Below are 20,850 nucleotides of genomic sequence, written 5' to 3'. Positions count from 1 at the left end.
AAAGAGATTGACCAAGGCAAAAATCTTTGTAGGACTTTGAAGTAAGAAGATAGCAGAGTAAGAAAATAGAAACCCCCAAAATGTTTGTTAAATAACATCATTTCTGTGTAGAAATTGATGTGTAAAGTTAACTATTCTAGAAAAACATAGCAATCACCCTAAGAATAACCAATATTCCTATTAAAAGGTCCTAGATGCTCTTGTAGAACATCTTCCAGAAATCTTGGAACTTATGTCTACTGGTGGAGAAAGCAGTGTTCAAGAAAATAAGGTAAATCCCATCTGTCAAAAAAGTGTCTGAGCTGGTGCAGTGGCCCATACCTGTCATCCCAGCGGCTCAGGAGGCTAAGGCAGGAGTATCACAAGTTCAAAGCCAGCCTCAGCAAATGTGAGGCATTCAGCAACTCAGTGAGACCCTGACTCTAAATAAAATAAACATAGGGAAATAGGGCTGGGGATGTGGCTTAGTGGTCCAGTGCTCCTGAGTTCAATCCCCGGTACCCCCACCCCCAATGGCCAAAAAAAGTTTCTGAACTTTCTAAGTATTATTCTACTCTGCATAGTTGTTATGAGATTTGTTTCATTCAGTGAAAGGATGTTTGGAAACATTAGGACCTGGGAATAGCACTTGCCCACCCATCTCCCGCCCGGAGTGGAGAGCACCCAGCTTGCTGGCAGGATCCCTGAGAGGCAGGGTAGAGGATCCCTAATCAGTTTACAAATTACATGAGGCCTTTGTGTGTACAAGAAGAAAGAACAACAAATTAATCTCGTGTCTCTTAGCATTATTTGAGAGAGTTACTATTGAATATTGACAATCATGTGAGACATTGTAAGCTTCCTTCTTGAATTTCTTTCTTATCCCTGAGGAATACATGGCCCAAGCCACAGGCACCTGGAGCTCTCCCTGGGGTCTGTTATGCTGGAAGTGCCGCCTTCCTGCCAGTGGCTCCCCTGTCTCGCAGAGCCCACAGTGCCAGGCTGGTTGCAAGGCTGTGTCCTAGTGCTAAGTACAAAAAGCCACGTGCTCTTCCGTTTTTTTCATTTCCAGTGTCTCTGCTGTGTGGGTGAAATATACAGTTTCTTTGAAAATCCCTCAAATAAAGTACTTTTCAAGTACAGCTTTTTTAACCAGTTAATTTACTATTTTTTATAACAAATAAATGAATACATAAATGAAATAGCTCCTGCCACACGGTCCATGCTTGCAAAGGTCTGTTGGTAATTGATTAAATTTCCTCTTTAATTCTTACATTAGCAATTTTAATACTACTGTGATTCTTATTTATTATCTTTGGCATTTGTGTTTATATTGTCAGCATAACTGATTATTCCAAGAATAAGCAATAGGACAAAGGGGTAGGAACTTAGAAGGTAAAACTGGCCCATAGTAATATAAAGCAAATGTAGAATTGCTATGGTAATCCACCCGCCTGGGAAAATAAGGAGTCCAATGTCTATTTCAAAATTTGATTTTCAGTAACTGAATTTTACTTAGGGATTTTTTTTAAAAAAGTATTTGATTTCACCAGATAACGTTCCCCGTGACAACTAAGGTACCATGGATTCTGTCTCTGCATTCCTTTTCAGTTGTCCTCTCTGCCTGACTTGATTCCAGCACTCACAGCTGCTGAGCAGCGAGCTGCAGCCTCTCTGAAATGGAGAACCCATGAGAAGCTGCTGCAGAAATATGCCTGTCTGCCTCAGATCATATCAAGTGATCAGATTTATTACCGTTTCTTGCAAAGAATGTTCACCATCATGATGACAAATGTGAGCCCAGAATTTTTATTATTTTGAACTCATGATTGATTTTGGCATTTCCAAATTCTTCACATTATCAAAATAGTGCAATAAACTCAATTCCTTTCATTCTGCTGGGAGGGTCTGGGAGGGTGTCATCCTCCCAGGTCCCTGAGGAGGCAGCTTGGTTTCCCTTTACTTCTCTGGTTTGATCACCTTCCACCTAGTTGCAGGGGGCAGGAGCAGGTAGGACTTGTGCTTACCCTTTGTTTATACACTGCAGGAGTCACTGTACCCAACTCACTTCACACTTGATACAGTTCTTGTGAGGAAAGTTGACAGGACTCAGCAACTTGACTACAAAGGACCTTCTGCTCTCATGTGCCCCTCTGATGTATCCACAACCTCAGTGTCTCACCCTAGGAGGCCATTTTCCCAAGGCTTCCCTTAAGCTCCTTAATATTAGTTTGGGGTACCTAATGGGGTGTCTATGTGACCGATAAAGTTTATACTGAAAACTATATGTTGTACTGCAGATGACCTTTTAGAGTTAAGGAACAAACACCTGACCCTTGAAATAGGGTTATACTTAAACTTCCTTATGAAGTTAGTTGTTTGCTTTTTTCATAAAAAATTTTCAGAGAGGATTGTTTTAATCCTCAGATTACTGTATATTTAATATGATATTCCAATTCAATTTTGTGAAAGTTTTAAAAGCTCCAGATAATGTTCTGTTTTGGAAATTTTTTGAAAAAAAGTATTTTCAATTTTTATTATTTCTTTTCAATGAAAGGGAGATGATGAAAGTTAACAGTCATCTCAAAAATCCAGAATCAACTTTAGCTTCAAAGATTTAAAAATGAGAAAAAATATATTAGCATTATTTGCAGCTTAGGAAAACATAAAAAGTACTTGGCACACATTGTATTAACTACCACCCTACAAGATTATTTCACACATCAAAGCCTAGCTGAGAAATTAAAATTTGTATTGCAGTATAACAATCTTAAAGAGTGATTTTGACAATGATACATCCTTATAAGTTTCACATTTAATAGCATGAATGTACCACATTGGACATTTCTCATAAAATGAGCAGAATTTATTAAGTTAATTTTATTCAGCAGTAATTTATTTACGTGTGTTCTATATATGCCTTACTTGTCTAAGAACTGAAGTTATAGCAATGACAACATAGATGAACAGACTCTTGTTCTAATGGAGCTTGTGCTCTATTTTTCCCCACTTTTTTTATTGGTGTGTTATAGTTATACATACTAAGGGGATTTGTTATTACATATTCACACACACACAATATACAATAAAACAACATAATTTGGCCAATATCACTCTCTAGCTCTTCCTGCATCTCCCTCCCCATCTCCCACTCCTTGGATCCTTTCCTTTATTGATCTCTCTCTGATTTTCATGAGTTTCCCCATCCCTAGCACCTTTCTTTTCCTTTTTCCTCTCTAGCTTCCACATAAGAAAGTATATAACCTTTAACCTTCTGAGTTTGACTTATTTTGCTTAACACAGTGGTCTCTAGTTTCATCCATTTCCCCTCAGATGACATACTTTCTTTTTTCTTTATGGCTGAATAAAACTCCATGTGTTTATACACCACATTTTCTTTATTCATTCTCATCCATTGATGGACACCTAGGACAATTTCATAGTTTGTCTTTTGTGAATTATGCTGCTATAAACATGGTTGTACATGTATCATTACAGTAAGATGACTTTAATTCTTCAGGATAAGTACTGAGGAGTGGTGACACTGGGTCATATTGTGGTTCCTTTCCTAGTCTTTTAAGGAGTCTCCATACTATTTGCATAGTGGTTATACTAATTTATAATCTCACCAATGTTATAAAAGTGTTTCTTTTTCTCCATATCTTCTCCAGCATTTATTATTATTTGTATCCTTGATGACTGCCATTCTGACTGAAATCTCAGTTAAATCTTGCATTTCCCTGACTTATAATGATGTTGAACATTTATATATCTATATGTATATATCTATATCTATCTATCTATCTATATATATATATTTGTTGGCTGTTTGTATTTCTTCTTTTGAGAAGAAGTGTCTGTAGTGTTCCCATTTATTAATTGGGTTATTTGATTTTTTTGGTATAAAGATTTTTGTGTTCCTTATATATTCTAGATATTAATCCTGTGTCAGAAGAGTAGGTATCAGAGATTTTCTCCTACTCTGTAGGTTCTTGCTTCACATTCCTAATTGTTTCCTTTGCTGTGCAGAAGCTTCTTATTTTGATGCTGTCCCATTTATAAATTCGTGGCATTATTTCTTGAGCTTAAGAGGTCCTTTTGAGAAAGTTTTTGCCTGCACCTATATGCTGGAGTGTTGACCCTGTTTTCTTCTAGGAATTGCATAGTTTCTGTTCTAATCCCTAGGTCTTTGATCCATTCTGAGTTGATTTTTTGTACAGGGTAAGAAATAAGGATCTAGTTTCATTCTTCTACATGTGGATAACCAATTTTCCCAGCCCCATTTGTAGAAAAGACTGTCTTTTGTCTTTTCTCTATGTATGTTTTTGACACCTTTGTGAAAGATCGGATGAGTCTTGATGTATGGGTTTGTCACTGTCTTCTATTTGTGTTGCTTTGATCTGTGTGTCTGTTTTTAAACCAGTAACATGCACTTTCTGAATAGCTTTGAAGTATAATTTGAAGTCAGGTATTGTGATGCCTTCAGTGATATTTTTTGGCTTAGAATTGCTTTGGCTGCTTCCAAATGAATTTTAGACTGTGTTTTCTAGTTCTGTGAAGAATGCCATTGGTATTTTGGTGGGGATTGCGTTGAATCTGCATATTGCTTTTGGTAGTATGGCCATTTTAACAGTATTAATTCTCCTATCCATGAACTTGGTTAGTATTTTCATCTTCTAACGTCTTCTTTTTTCAGTGTTTTATAGTGTTCATTGTAGTTGTCTTTCACCTTCTTGGTTATGTTTTAAGTTTTTTTTTTTTTCTTCCCCTCGTGAAGCTATTCTGAATGGAGTTATTTTCCCGACTTCTTTCTCAAAAGATTGGTTGTTGGTTTATAGGAAAGCTGTTGATTTTTGTAACCTGCTGCTTTGCCAAATTTGTTTATTAGCACTAATAGTTTTTTGGTGGAGTTCTTTAAATCTTCTAGGTATAGGAACATATCATCTGCAAACAGTGATAACCTTCTTCCTTTTCTATTTTTATCCATTTAATTTTTTTCTTGAATAATTGCTCTGGTTAGAATTTCTAGTGCTATATTAAACAGAAATTCAGCTGAGAATCCTCCTGGTCCTAGACTTTTCTCTGTTGGAAGGCTTTTGGTTACTGCTTCTATTTCATGGCTAGTCATTGATCTGTTTAGGTTTCCTGTGTCTTCTTGATTCAGTTTGGCAGATTATATTTGTCTAGAACTGTATCCATTTCTTCTAGGTTTTCCAATTTATTGAAGTATAAACTTTTAAAATAGTCCCTAATGATCCACTGGATTTCTATGATGTCTATGGTGGTTTCTCCTTTTTAATCTCTAATTTTATTAACTTGGGTTTTCTTTCTTTTTCTTTTGGTTAGTTTGGCTAAGGCCTTATCAATCTTGTTTGTCTTTTCAAAGAACCCCCCCCCTTTGTTTCATTGATCCTTTGTATTTTTTTAAAGTTCTCTATTTCATTAATTTTAGCTTTGATCTTAAATAATTTTTGGAATTGGTTTGTTCTTTTTCAAGGACCTTGAGATGCATCATTAGGTTGTTTATTGGAACCTTTTTGATTTTCTTGTGTAGGCACTCATAGCTATAAACTTTCCTCTCAGAACTGCCTTCATAGTGTTGCAGAGATTCTGATAGATTGTATCAGTATTCTCATTTGAGTCTAAGAATTTTTAAATTATCTCCCTTGATTTCTTCTATCACCCATGCATCATTCAAAACTGTCTTGTTTAATCTCCATATATTTATGTGGTTTCTGAAGGGTTTGTCATGTTGTTTTTTAATTTCATACCATTATGATCTGATAAGATGCAAGGAATTATACCAATTTTTTATATTTGCCAAGAGTTGCTTTGTGACCTAAAACATGAATTCCAACAGAACACAGAAGAACAACTGAATGGATTAAGGAAGTCAGTATAGGATATATATGAGAAATTTAATAAGGAGATAGAAATATTGATAAAAAACTAAACTGGAGGATTCAAAATGATGGATTAGAGAAGGTAACCTACTTGGTTGCCTGTGGTGTGAAACCGAGAAATCAGACAAGCAGCTTCTCAGCAAGGTGAGAAGGGGGCACATTACTAGGAATTAATTTTTGACATTAAAAGCAAAAAGGACTCAGGAGGTTGGATATAATAAAATAAATAAGAAATCCCTAGCACTGCTGCTGCTGCTGGTGGCACCTGCCAGTGTGATTCTCCTTGCACTAAAATAGTAGAGGGATACATCAATTAAAGGAAACGACATTCTTAGGAGGTTTGGGGTGTCTGGGTACATAGAAATCAGAGATCAAAGACACTGTCCAAGTCACCTGAAAGGTATCCTGCACAATATCCTCCCAGCTACATCTCTCCCAGCTGCCAGGAAGAACAGAGAAAGGAACCATTTTGCAGCTCCAGTGCTGGGGAATGGTAGCTGGGGGAACTGAATCCTTGCAACTGTGCTGGGTCCAAAGTACAGGTCTGGAAACCCATGTGGTATGGCATAGAGTATGCCTAAGTAACTAGGAGAATATCAAACAGGGGAATATTGGTCAGGGAAACTTAACCGGTTTCTCCCAACCCCACCAGCCTGGTTGCTTGAAAGATCTGCTGGGAGAGATGCACCTAGCCAGAATTTGAAAGGGCTGATAGGAATAGAATGAGTTCCAAGTTGGAACCCAAGAGAGTCTAGAAAACATGAAATTCACAAGTGACTGAGGGGAGCAAGCATTGGCCCCTCCACTGTCTTGAGTGAAACCTGGAGATTTTTCCTGGGGTCCAGTCTCCCAGAGTGGTCTGGGAACTGCTCAGCCTGGAAAGTGCCCTGATTTAAAGTCTTCATACAAATCGCCATTCGAGGAAGAACCTAGAGGCTCCCTACACCTAACCCCCACCCCCAGGAGTCCCGCCTGTATACTTTCTTTTCATACTTCAGCAACCCCACCTAAGACACCTGAGAAGGGAAGCTGAGAATCTTTTGAGCCCCAATAGAAATAATTTGTTAACTTTTCATCAAGATCCTTTTTCTTTCTTTTTTCTTCTGTTAATTGTGACCTGAATGGTTCATGGACACTTATATATATCTGTTTCTTTTTTCTCATTCCTAGTATTTTTTGAAGGCAGTTATTTTTCAAGGGTCAGTATTTTGAGTATAAAGATGTTGATTTGACTATATCAGTTTTGTTCTTATATTTTTTTATTTTTAACATTTTTATTTTATTCATTTATCTCTCAATTATCTGTTTCCCTTGATTGCCTCTTTCTTTTACACTGATAACAACCTATCTTTTTTGATGTTTCTTTCACTCTTCCTTTATTTTTTGCTTCTATTTTCTCTCCTCCTCCCTCAAAATCATTACATCCTACATCACTTGTTTTCTATCCCTGTTCACCACTTAAAATTGTAAACCTTTATGTAAACTTACTGCTTTTACCATAAGCAATAACTGATCATGTCATTTCTGTTTAGTGTGATAACACTATAGATGCCAAAGCAGGAATTCTTTGGTTTAATGCTGTAGTTGTTTGCATTGGTTGTTGTTATCTGTATCCCCCTAAACTGTGAGGTACTAGAAACCTTCAGGGACACTATAAGTCCACAGGGTAGAAAATCTGCTGCCTCCAATTCATACTGTTAAATGGGTAGACCCACCAACAATGTGAAAAAGCAAGGAAACAAATCACCTCAAATAAACCAAAATAATTCAATAACAGAATCCATGAACACCACAGTGGAAGAAGTGTCAGAGAAGGAGTTTAGAATGTTCACAGTTAAATTGATCTGTGAGGTAGGAGATGAAGATGAGTTAAGAAGTGACTACAGGGAGAAAATAAAGGAACCAAAAGGTCACTTCATTAAAGAGATAGAAATTCTGAAAAAAAATTAAGCAGAAATACTCAAAATGAAGAAATCTGTAAACCAAATTAAAAATTCACTGGAAAGGAAAGCATCACCAGCAGACTGGTCCACTTGGAAGAAAGAGGTCCAGGCAATGAAGACCAAATATATAATCTTGAAAATAGAGTTGATCATGGAGAAAAGATGTTAAGAGACCATGAACAGAACTTCCAGGAAATATGGGATAACATGAAAAAACCTTGTAGAAACAAACTAAAGGAATGTACAATGTTTTCAATGCAATAATATCTGAAAATTTCCCAAATCTTAACAATGAAATGTGAAATCAAATACAGGAGGCATAGAGGACCCCAAATATACAAAATTATAACAGACCCACCCCAAGACACATTATTATGAAAAAGCCTAACATAGAGAATAAGGATAGAATTTTAAAGGCTATCAGAGAAAAACAACAGGTAGCATTTAGAGGGAAACCAATACAGATCTCAGCTGGTCTCTAAACTCAGACCCTCAAAGCTAAGAGGTCTTGGAATAATATATACCAAGCTCTGAGAGAAAAATGGATGCCACCAAGAATACTATAACCAGTAAAATTAAGCTTCAGAATTGACAATGTGATAAAAACCTTCCAAAGCCTGAAGTATAAAACATTATAAGATATTTCATGAAGAAGAAATGAAGAATAAAAGTGAAAAACTAGCAAAGGGAGGAGCTACTCTAGAAGAATAATCAAAGGAGAATCTAGCTCGAATAAAAACCAGAAATAAATCAAAATTACAGGAATAAAAATCATATTTCAATAATAACAATGAGTGTAAATAGCTTAAATTCATCAATCAAAAGACCTAGACTAGTAGATTGGAATAAAAAACAAGACCCAACAATTTTCTGTCTCCAAGAGACTCATCTCATAGGCAAATATATCCACAGACTGAAGGTAAGGAAGGAGAAAATCATATCATTCATATGCATCTCATAAACAAGCAGGGGTTTCTATTCTAATATCAGATAAAGTGGACTTCAAGCCAAAATTAATCAGAAGAGACAAAAAAAAGGCCATAACATACTCTTAAGTGAATTATATATCATCAAGACACAATAATTGTAAATCTTTATTCCTCAAACAGTGGAGCATCTGCATACATCAAACAAACTTTCTCTATTTCAAGAATCACAACACAATAATATGGGGTGACTTTAACGTGCCTCTCATCACTGGAAATATCTTCCAAACAAAAACTAAATAAAGAAGCTATAGAACTAAAAAATAGAATTAATAATTTAGACTTAAGAGAATATACAGAATATTTTATCCATCGATGACAGAATACACTTTCTTCTCAGCAGCACATAGATCTTTCTCTAAAATAGAGCATATCTTAGGCCACAAAACAACTTTTAGTAAGTACAAAAATAGAGATAATACCTTGTATCCTATAAGATCATAATGGAATGAAATTAAAATCAACAATAAAATAAAAAAATGTTACTCTAACTTTGGAGACTAAATTACACAGTATTGAATGAATGATGGATAGCAGAAGAAATCAGGGATGAAATAAAAAAAAATACATGTAAATGAGATTAGCTACACAATATACCAAAATCTTTGGTACATCAGCGAAGGTAGTTCTAAGAGGAAAGTTCATTGCACTGAGTGCATTCTTCAAAAGAATAGAGAGTCACCAAATAATTAACATTACACCTCAAAGCCCTAGAAAAAGAAGAACAAATCAACACCAAAAACAGTAGATGATAGGAAATTATTAAAACCAGAGCTGAAATCAATGATATTGAAACAAACAAAATTTTTAAAAATCAGTGAAACAAAAAGTTGTTTCTTTGAAAGATAATTAAAATTGATAAGCCCTTAGCCAAGCTTATGAAAAAAGAAAGACTCGAATTTCTAAAATTTATTATGAAAAAGGAAATATCACCACAGACACTACTGAAATACAGAGAATAGTCAGAAACTATTTTGAAAATCTATATTCCCAAAAAAATAGAAAATCATGAAGACATTGACAAATTTCTAGGGACATATGATTTACACAAATTGAATCATGATCACACTGAATCAGAATCACAGAAAATCTAAGCAGATTGATTTCAAGCAATGAAATTGAAGATGCCATCAAAAGCTATCCAACAAAGAAAAGCCCAGGACTGAATGGATTCTCAGCTGAGTTCTATGAGACCTTCAAAGAACAACTTACACCTGTTCTCCTCAAATTATTCCGTGAAACAGAAAAAGAGGGAACCCTTCCAAACTCATTCTATGAAGCTAGTATCATCCTATACCAAAACCAGATGAAGACACATAAGGAAAGAAAACTTCAGACCAATATTCCTAATGAACATAGATGCAATAGTTCTTATTAAAATTTTGGTGAACTGCACACAAAAACACATTTTAAAAAAGAGAGTGTACCATGATCGAATGGGGTTCTTCCCAGAGATGCAAGGTTGTTTCAACATATGGAAATCAATAGATGTAGTTCATCACATCAGCAGACTTAAAGACAAGACTTGCATGATTATCTGAATATATGCAGAAAAAGGATTTGACAAAATACAGCATCCATCCATCCATGGTCAAAACACTAGAAAAACTAGGGATAATAGGAACATACCTCAGCATTGTAAAAGCTATATATGACAAACCCAAAGCCAACATCATTCTAAATGAAGAAAAACTGAAAGCATTTCCTCTAAAAACCATAGTAAGACAAGGATGCCCCCTTTCACCACTTCTATTCAACATAGTTTTTGAAACCCTAACCAGAGAAATTAAGCAAAAGACAGAAATTAAATGGATACAAATAGGAAAAGAAGAGCTCAAACTATCCCTAGTTGCTGACATGATTCTATATTTAGAAGACTCAAGAAACTTCAGCAGAAAGCTTCTAGACCTCATAAATGAATTCTGCAAGTAGCAGGATACAAAATTAACACCCATAAATCAATTGTATTTCTATCCCATTCACAATAACCTAAAAAAGAGAAAAATTGGGAATCAACCTAAAAAACAGACGTGAAAGATCTCTACAATGTAAAAATTGCAAAAAAAAAAACCCAGAAATTGAAAAAGACCTTAGAAGTTGGAAAGATCTCCCATGTTCTTGGTTAAGCAGAATTAATATAATCAAAATGAGCATACTACCAAAAGCACTATATGGGTTTAATGCAATTCCTATTAAAATTCCAATGATGTTCCTCATATAAATAGAAAATCAGCCATGAAATTTATCTGGAAAAAATAGAGGCCCAGAATTGCCAAAGAAATCCTTAGTGAGAAAATTGAAGCTGGAGGCCTCACAATACCAGACCTTAATTTATATTATAGGGTGATAGTACAAAAACAGATATGAAGAATAATGAACAGAATACAAGACAGAGACAAACCCACATACATACAGCTATCTCATCCTAGACAGACGTGCCATAAAATACACTGGTGATAAGATAGTCTCTTCAACAAATGGTGCTAGAAAAACTATAAATCCATATATGATAGAATGAAATTTAATCCCTATCTCTCATCCTGCACAAAAATCAACTCAAAGTGGACCAAGGACCTAAGCATTAACAGCTCAATTCACAATAGATCAGAGAACCTGCACTACTCGAAGAAAATGTAGGCCCAATTCTCCATTATGTCAGGTTAGTAACCAGCTTCCTCAGTAAAAATCCTAAAGCACAAGAAGTAAAATCAAGAATCAATAAATGGGATAGTATCAAACTAAAAAGCTTCCTTACAGCAAATGAAACAAGAATGCGAAGACGGAGCCTGCAGAATGGGACAAAATCTTTGCTGCCTGTACCTCAGATAAAGCATTAATCTCCAGGATATACAAAGAATTTAAAAAAACACAAAACTTAACACCCCCCCCCAAAAAAAAAAAAAACAACTCCAGGGCTGGGGATGTGGCTCAAGCGGTAGCGTGCTTGCCTGGCATGCGTGCGGTCCGGGTTCGATCCTCAGCACCGCATACAAACAAAGATGTTGTATCTGCCAAATACTAAAAAATAAATATTAAAGTTCTCTGTTAAAAAAAAAAAAACTCCAACCCCCCCCCCAAAAAAAAAAAACCAAAAAAGTAGTTATCCAATCAATAAATGGGCAAAAGAACTGAACAGGATCTACACAGAAGAAAAAATACAGATGACCAACAAATATATGAAAAAATGTTCAACATATCCGGCAGAGAAATGCAAATAAAACTATACCGAGATTCCACCTTACTCCAGTCAGAATGGCAATTACAGGAATACAAGTAACAATAAATGTTGGTGGAGATGTGGGGGAAAAGGTTCACTCATACATTGTTGGTGGGCCTGAAAATTGCCACTCCAGAAAGCAGTATAAGAGATTCTTCAGAAAACATGGAATGAAACTACCATTTGACCTAGTTATCTCACTCTTTGACATATACCTAGAGGACTTAGCATCAGCATACTACAGTGACACAGCCACATCAATGTTTATAGCAGCTCAATTCACAATAGCCAAGCTATGGAACCAATTTAGGTGCCCTTCAACAGATGAATGGATAAAGAAAATGTGTGTGCATATATACACACACACACACACACACACACACACACACACACCACATTTTATTTATATACACACACACAATCACACACACACACACGCACAAAATGGATTATCACAATGAAATTATGGCATTTGCCAGTAAATGGATGGAACTGGAGACTATTATGCTAAGTGAAATAAGCCAATCCCTCAAAACCAAAGGCTGAATATTTTCTCTGGTATGTGGATGCTGACTCACAATAAGGGTAAGAGAGGGAAGAATAGAAGTTCATTGGATTTGACAAAGGGGAGAAAGGGAGGGAAGAGAGATGGGAAGAGGGAAGACATAGTGAATGAATCAGATATAACTTTCCTATGTTCATATATGAATATATGACCAGTGAGACCTATATCATGTACAACCATAAAAGTGTGATTCTAATTAGAATAAGTTATGTATCGTGTGTATAATATGTCAAAATATACCGTCATTTATATCTAAAAATAAATTTTTCAAAAAAGAACTAAATAAATTTTGGGAATGAAAAATACAATAAATCAAAATGTTCAGTGGTAAGTGCCTCTAATAGAGTAGACCATGTGGAAGATAATGTGGCCACCCTGAACATTCAGATGCATTAAAAACAAGAAAATAAGTAACTATGATCTGGGTATTCAGGAACTCTGGGGCACTTAGAGCACAAATTTAAGAATCATTGGAATTAAAGCAGTTTACAAGGTGCAAATTAAGGGAATTGATAACCTCTTCAGAGAAATAATAACAGAACATATTCCAAATAAACCTTGAGAATGAGATGGACATCCAGATACAGGAGGCATTCAGAACCCCAGATAGACAAGGTCAAAAAACAACCTCTCCATGACACATTATAATTAAATGCATAACATGCAGAATATTAAAAGCCTCAGTAGAAAAAATATCAGATACTTTTAGAGGCAAGCCTATCAGAATCACTTCTGATTGCTCAGCACAAACCCTAAAAGCCAGAATGGTTTGGAATGTTGTGTTCCAAGTCCTAAACGAAAATAACTGTCAGTCAAGATGGCTATGTCAAGCAAGACTCTCCTTCAGATCTGAAGAAGGAAAAAACCTTCCAATATAAGTATAAATGAAAAGAATTCATGAGAAGTAAGCTGATACTAGAGAACTTACTTAACAAAATACTCCACACAGAAGAATCCCAGAGTTCTCAAAGGATCAAATACTCCACACAGAAGAACCCCAGAGTTCTCAAAGGAACAAATATTATTTGAAGAGTTACTAAGCAAATGAGAAGCTGGACCAAATTAAACATTACAAATACATCAAAATGGCAGGAATTAATAAGCATCTCTCTGTAATAACATTGACAGTAAATGGTCTCAATTCTCCAGTTAAAAGACATAGGCTGGCAGAATGGATTAAAAAACAAGACCAACTATGTTGATTGCAAGAGATGCACCTTATAGGCAAAGGCAGCCACAGGTTGGAAGTGAAAGGATAAAAATTGATATACAATGCAAATGTAAATGGAAAACAAACAGGAATAGCTACTCTCATCTGTGAAAGCAGATCTGACACCAAGATTAATGAGAAGAGACGAAGAAGATCACTTCATAGTGGAAAGGGAACAATCCACCAAGAAGATGTAGCAGTAACAAATATTTATGCCTCAAACATGGGTACCTCTGATTATATAAAAGAGACATCACTTGAAACCTCACATAGGCCCCAGTACAATAATACGGGGTGATTTCAACACATGTCTCTCAACATTAAGTAAGTCATCCAGACATAAACTCAATAAAAACTCTTTGGACCTGAAAAATAACAGAAATCAAATGGACATAATAGACATCTATAGAATATTTCATACAACAACAGTGAATACACTTTCTTCTCAAAATATACAATATTTTAGGTCATAAAGCAACTCTAATACAGGGATGGTAGAGAGAAGTAATCAAATATAAATAAGTACATTAATAGGAGATTATAAGTAAAATGAAGCTTGATTTTAATTGTTGGTTTCAACCTAATTATACAGTTGGCATGTTTGTGTTTAGGATGTGAAAAGAATATATAAATATTCTGAATTGTTAGCTTCAGGAAAGAGAAATGACTTACAATGTAGAATGTGAATGAGTGCTTTCAAGGCTGATATATATATTTATAATGTATATATTTTAGGTATCAGGCATTGAAACCAGCGGGGCTTAACCACTGAGCCACATCACCAGCCCTTTTTTATATTTTATTTAGAGACAGGGTTTCGCTAAGTTGCTTAGGGTCTCACTAAGTTGCTGAGGCTGGCTTTGATCTCACAGTCCTCCTGCCTCAGTCTCCCTAGTCAGTGGGATTACAGGCATGTGCTACCATTCCTGGCTGAGAGATATGTTTTACTGTTCTCCTTTACAAGGAGATAATTCCAATAATTCCACACTCTAAAGCAAATACACAATTATTTTAGCATGTTTTCTGTGCTCAAACAGGACACATAAAAACATTTATATTTTTAGTACCATACTTATAATATTCATTCATCTATTCATTCATTCAACAAAATTTATAGTGTCCTTACTATTTGACAAGCATTATTCTAGGTGCCAGGAATATAATAGTGAACAAAAAAGCAAAGGACCTATTCCTATTCAATTTACATTCTACTGAGGACATCTGACAACATTCATAATTATTCTTTAATATTACTTAATATCCAATGTATATTAATGGCTTAGCAAATATCTCCCAAGTGAACTTTATGATTATTTTATTTCATATAGGATCCAGTTAAGATCTGCACCTTGCCTTTGATTGTTATATCTCTGAATTTTCCTTCTCTCTCTCTTTTTTTTGGGAGTGGTGGTGGTGGTGCTTGGGATAGAACCCACATCCTTATCCATTCTATACAAGTGCTCTCCCGCAGAGCTACATTCTCAGCCCTCTGAATTCTCATTTCATCTAGAAGAGTCTCCCTGTCCCTCTCCACTTGCTCATGACATGGATTGTAGAAGGGGCTGGGTGGTTGTGCTGTAGAATATTCTAGCTTATTATTTGTTGGATTGCTGCTTATCTGTGTTCCTTGTAAACCACAAGTTAGACCTGAGAGCTTGCTGTGATTCAGGTTAAACATTTTTGGCAAGGAAACTTTAGAGGTGCTGTTGTATATTTTACATTAGATCACGTCTGGGTGATTGTTCCACTGTTGGTGAGCTAAGAGTGATTATGCAAAGTTAGTTTTTTCCACCGCTGTGGTCTGTACTGCAGTCTGCAACTGATTCTTCAACCCTCTGAGTACCCAGTTTCTCATCAGTCTTGACTCAACAGTTTTAGCACCCATTGGTGACCCTTGCTTGAATTACTTTATTAGAACTTGCAAATGAGTGATTTTTAAAAATTCCATCGTTTCTTAGGCCTCATTAATGGTATTCTTCTATGAAGAAGTGCTTTCCCTCATTCACATGGGTATTTGGTTACCCTGAGATAACAAGTAAAATCAGGATGGAATCTGAATTCTTCCCATCTAATTTTCAAATTTCAGAACTAGGACTTGGTGCAGTGACCACTTATAAAGGTGATAGGTCAATTTTGATTTTGGTTTTCTCTCTCTGAGTTTCTCTCTTCAGACTCTCTTTTAAACATTAAATGATATCTTTGTTGTAGTCATTATTCTTCATGTTTAAATTGTCACAACTTCAAGATGGCTTTTATGTTCTTTTGACATGATATTATGTTTGTCTTTGATTTCTGACCCCTAAGGATATTTACCTTATATTATAAGGTATATATTATGTATGAGTTGTAAAGTATATATATTTTCATGTGACTAGTGTATAAGCACTTGAAATTATTTCATTATACCCAAAAGAATAATGTGCTTTTATTTAGTTCCCTATTTATGTAAAATTCATTTTAAGCCACTTATGTTTCTGATTATTTATCTTTTTCAAGATTTCTGTTCTAAGTCATAGCAGGTATCTTCATTTTACATTCAGCATGAAATGGTACCTAGTAGGGTGGAATGGCATGTGTGAAGGGGATTGGACTGGCGGGCATTGGTGTCTCAGCAGTGGGGCACTTGATTCTGCTTGAATTTCAAGGATTCCCACTGTAATTGTCTTAGTATTCAATCATTGAATATTGTGATATTTTATGTATAATTCAGGATGGTGATTTTGAATTTATATCTGGTCGAGAGATTTTTCTCTAATACGTGGTTTGAACAAAACCCGCTAAATAAGTGATTGAATTCATTTAGAGTTAAGGTTCTCTTCAGTGATGTGAGAAGGAATTCAAAGGATAGAGGTGTTGGAATACTGGTAAGAGTGATTGACATGGGTCCTTTGGATTTTAAGCTTTGTCCCATGGGCCAGAGATAGTAGTGAATGATGCTGAGGTTGAAGAACCAGAAAGATGGAAGAGTGGACCCGACCATGGGGTCTCTACCTTTTTATTTTAGAATGACTGGGGCATTTTGGGTGATATATCTGACAAATGTTTTAGCAAATGTTTGTTGAATGAATGAGTGACAGAATCCAGGAAATGGGGGACTGAGCCATATCTGAGGAACATGTCATCTAAGATGATGTAACAAGGAAATGAGAGTCAAACTTAGATGATTGAACGTGACTGTGTTACCATAACTTTGCACTGTGTTGTATTAGTTGATTTACCTGAGTGATTTTAAAATTAAATTATGAAGACTCTTCTAGAAGGATGTAAATTCAGTGATTTGAAAAGTGGGTGAAGACTCCTCTTTTAGCTACTAAAAATTGATTTGGTGGGGGCAAGTTATTAAGAAAATATATTAGGTTATAGTGTAATTATATTTCTTATTTATTTCTTTAAGAATGTCTTACCTGTCCAAAAGGCAGCTTCACGAACTCTATGTGTTTTTCTACGATATAACCGTAAACAAGAACAGAGACATGAGGTCATTCAAAAATTAATTGAACGTAAGTGATGATTGTCACTTATTTTGAAAACAAAAAACAGAAAGTAACCAAACCAATGGGCTTTAATTAAATATGAATTGTGTTAAATATTGTTTCACCAACAGGCAGATGTTGGTAATTGTCTAGTATGTGCATTCATTTTAGTTTTGTCGATTAATTTGTGTTTATTTTGGAAATCTTTATGGCAGGATCAGATCTGTGATGAATGAAAATAGTAACTACTTGGAGCCTTCTTGTGAATTTCAACACTTAAGAAGTCAAAATATGTAAATTTATGTTGAAATCCTTGTTCCTTCCTTGATGAAACATTATTTGGTACTAAAATATGAATAAAATATTTATTAACCTAATCACTTATTTTGTAATTTGTTTTCAATATTAGTAGAATTAGTAGAAAATATTTTTCCCCTTGAATAAGTATGAATCTAGTGAGTTTAGATGGTTTTACTGTCTTAAAAAACTAAGTCATATAACAAATGCAAATTCATTTTAATTTGTTAAGGGCTAAACTGAAGGCATAAACCTTTAGTTAAAGTGTTAATTCTAAAAATAATGGCACATACCTATAAATACTTAGTGAATTTGCTATTCATTGAATATTTGACTCTTACTTATTGAACAGTAATGAGATTTTCTAGTTATTGGAACTTGCCATTTTAAGCATTGCTACTTTTCAAAAAAAAATAGAGTACTTTTATAAAATTCCATTTGAGAAAAATTATTTTCAGTACTCTTTGATCTTTCTTCTTGAGACCTGTTGTAACTCAGTTTTCATTTTTCATTCAGAATGTTTTAGTTTTCAAGAAGATTCTATTTGGTTTTAATATTAAGAACTTTTCTTCTGAACATTTATGCAAAAAGTAGAACTTGATCTTCTCAAAGCATGTTTAAGGAAATAAGAATATGTTATTTGATTATTAAAAGATTTGAAGTTATATAATCCTGTATTTAATTCTGGCAGATTTTAGCCTCTCTGAATGTTAGCTAGCACTAACATTCTTATATTTTAGGAGGGGTAAGTATGTGCATCCCATTGGATTGTTTTTCAGGGTTAGATGAGATATCTTGTGTTAAGTACTTAGGATATAGTGAATGATCAAAAAATAGTAGACCTGGTCTTTATACAATATTAATAAAACATTTTGCTGATTTTTGAGTTGTCAATAATTTTGGAATCTACAAATCTGGGGAATATAATGTGATATTTTTTCTTTTATCTCTTGGATTTGCTAAACAAATTACGGGTTTAAATAAACTTGTCCCAGATTTTGTGTGTTTAATATTGTCATGCATAATTTCATGTAGGAAAAATTAACTTACTTTTTTTTGTTGTTTTAGAACTTGGTCAAGGAAAAAGTTACTGGAATAGGCTTCGATTTTTGGACACCTGTGAATTTATCATAGAAATCTTTTCCAAATCATTTTTCTGTAAATATTTCTTTCTGCCTGCTATTGAACTGACACATGATCCAGTAGCAAATGTAAGGTAGGTTGCCATTCCCTTTCTGTAGGCTCTCTCTTCACGTTCTATTTCCTGTGCTGTTCAGAAGCTTTTTATATACAGCCTTCCTACTTATTGATGCTTGGTTTTATTTCTTAAGCTTAGGGGTCTTATTAAAGAAGTTGGTGCTTGTACCAAAGCAATGGAGTATTGACCTCATGTTTTCTTCTAACAATTGTGAGTCTTTAATCCATTTTGTTGATTTTTGTGCAAGGTGAGAGATAAGGATCAAAGTTCTTCTTCTACATATGGATATAGTTTTGCCAGCACCATTAGTTAAAAAGGTGTCTTTTCTCCAACATATAGTTTTGGCACCATAGTCAAGTATCAGATGGCTCTATGTGTGTGGGTTTGCCTTTGTGTTTTCTGTACTATTTCAGTGGTCTTTGTGTCTGTTTTGATGCCAATGCCATGCTGGTTTTGTTACTATGGCTATGTAGTATAATTTGAGATCAGATATTTTGATGCCTCCTGTATTGCTCTTTTTGCTTTGGCTATTTTGAGTCTTTTATTCTTCCAAATAAATTTTAGGACTCTTTTTTAGTTCTGTGAAGAATATCATTGGTATTTTGATGGAAATTGCATTGAATCCATATATTGCTTTTGGTAACATAGCCATTTGATGATATTAATTCTGCCTGTCCAAGAATGTTAGGGGGTGTTTCCATCTTCTGAAGTCATCTTCAATTTTTTTTCAGTGTTCTATAATTTGCATTGTAAATCTATCACCTCTTTTTTGTTAGATTAATTTCTAAATATTTCATATGTGTTTTTTGAGTTAGAAAACCAACTTTCCATGTGATAAATCATCACTTATAAAAGCAGTTGACAAAAATAATTCAAAAGAAAATGAATCATCTGTACTTTGGTCAGTGTGACTAACAGCAGTGCAGACTCTTAAGAGCCATCTGCCAGTTCAGAAATCAAGTGCTTAATCAAATATCACTCCATCAATTTGGGGAAGTAGGAGATCATTGCATAGGAATTTGTCTTGGTCCTCACTCTTCTGCCTGGGCAGCTGTCAGCCAAAGATGGGTCCAGTTACCTGACTTTTGGGTACCAAAGCCTTTACCCAGTGCTGTAGAGATGTGCAGATAGAATGAAGGCTATCACAGCCCAGAGTGGCAGGATTGTGTAGGTTAGGAGGATTGTTTCTGGAGCCACATGCCTGAGCTGAGATTGCCCCTCTATACTGGCTGGGTATCTTTGGGCAAGTTAGAAGACATCTTTGTGCATGGATTTCCTGAGTACCTAATTCATAGGAAGGAATTAGGAATTTTAATAATTTACACAAAGAACTTTGCTTACCAGAAATGTGTGGTTCTTAATCTCAAGAATTTGATAAACTTATGGGCCCAGGATTCTTACAGAGATAACCATTACTGCGCCTTTCGTAGCTTCTGCTGAATATGTTTCTAGACATTCCTTGGGAAAAAATAAAGCATGCATAGACTATTGAGTGTTTTTATCCTTCCATAAGTGAATGTTTAAATGTTTACCTAAATTAACTGAGTTTAGATAATATTAAGGCTAGGAAAACCCTGTTGGTATTCAAAGAAGCCTCTCCTCAGCTGCCAGAAATGAAATGCCTTCTCCTGGGGCCCTGGGACTCCTTGGTTGTGTCACCAGCATCCGTGATGAGTGCTGAGTGAGGTGTCAATAATTTTAGAGTCTACAAATCTGGGGAATATAATGTGATTTTTTTCTTTTATCTCTTGGATTTGCTAAACAAATTATGGGTTTAAATAAACTTGTCACAGATTAGTATTGCTGCCATGCTGAACATGCTAGAGAAAGACCTACTTTACCTTTTTTGAGTGCATGAACAGAAAATTTTGTCATATCTGAAGACTTCTCAACTGAAGATTCTGCTGAGAAAGCATCCTAGAAACTCTCAAAATGAGGTTTAGCTGTCTCAAAGCTTGCAGTAGAAATAAATTCATTTACAGATGAATGAGTGAATCCAGCAGCTATAAGAGAGACAGTGGCCTAGCATCCCTGCCCCAGACCGGCTCTGGCTGAGGAGATGGAGTTCTGCAAAGCAGA

At 35.2% G+C, this 20,850-nt stretch overlaps 1 protein-coding gene across 2 annotated transcripts in view; it reads left to right on the top strand.

The window, feature by feature from the left end:
• The window catches only part of Ppp4r4 (protein phosphatase 4 regulatory subunit 4), a 116,663-nt gene that overhangs the window by 67,784 nt on the left and 28,029 nt on the right, over positions 1-20,850 (top strand). For both annotated transcript variants that reach the window (XM_076847995.2, XM_076847994.2), the window contains exons 13-16: positions 188-271; positions 1,591-1,773; positions 17,198-17,303; positions 18,642-18,789. In XM_076847995.2, coding sequence (XP_076704110.1) covers positions 188-271; positions 1,591-1,773; positions 17,198-17,303; positions 18,642-18,789 — 521 coding nt within the window. The remainder of the gene's footprint in view (positions 1-187; positions 272-1,590; positions 1,774-17,197; positions 17,304-18,641; positions 18,790-20,850) is intronic.

This window comes from Callospermophilus lateralis, chromosome 3, assembly GCF_048772815.1.
Source record: "Callospermophilus lateralis isolate mCalLat2 chromosome 3, mCalLat2.hap1, whole genome shotgun sequence".
NCBI lineage: Eukaryota > Metazoa > Chordata > Mammalia > Rodentia > Sciuridae > Callospermophilus > Callospermophilus lateralis.
Note: the sequence above shows the minus strand (reverse complement) of the source record. Positions and strands in the feature narration are given on the sequence as shown.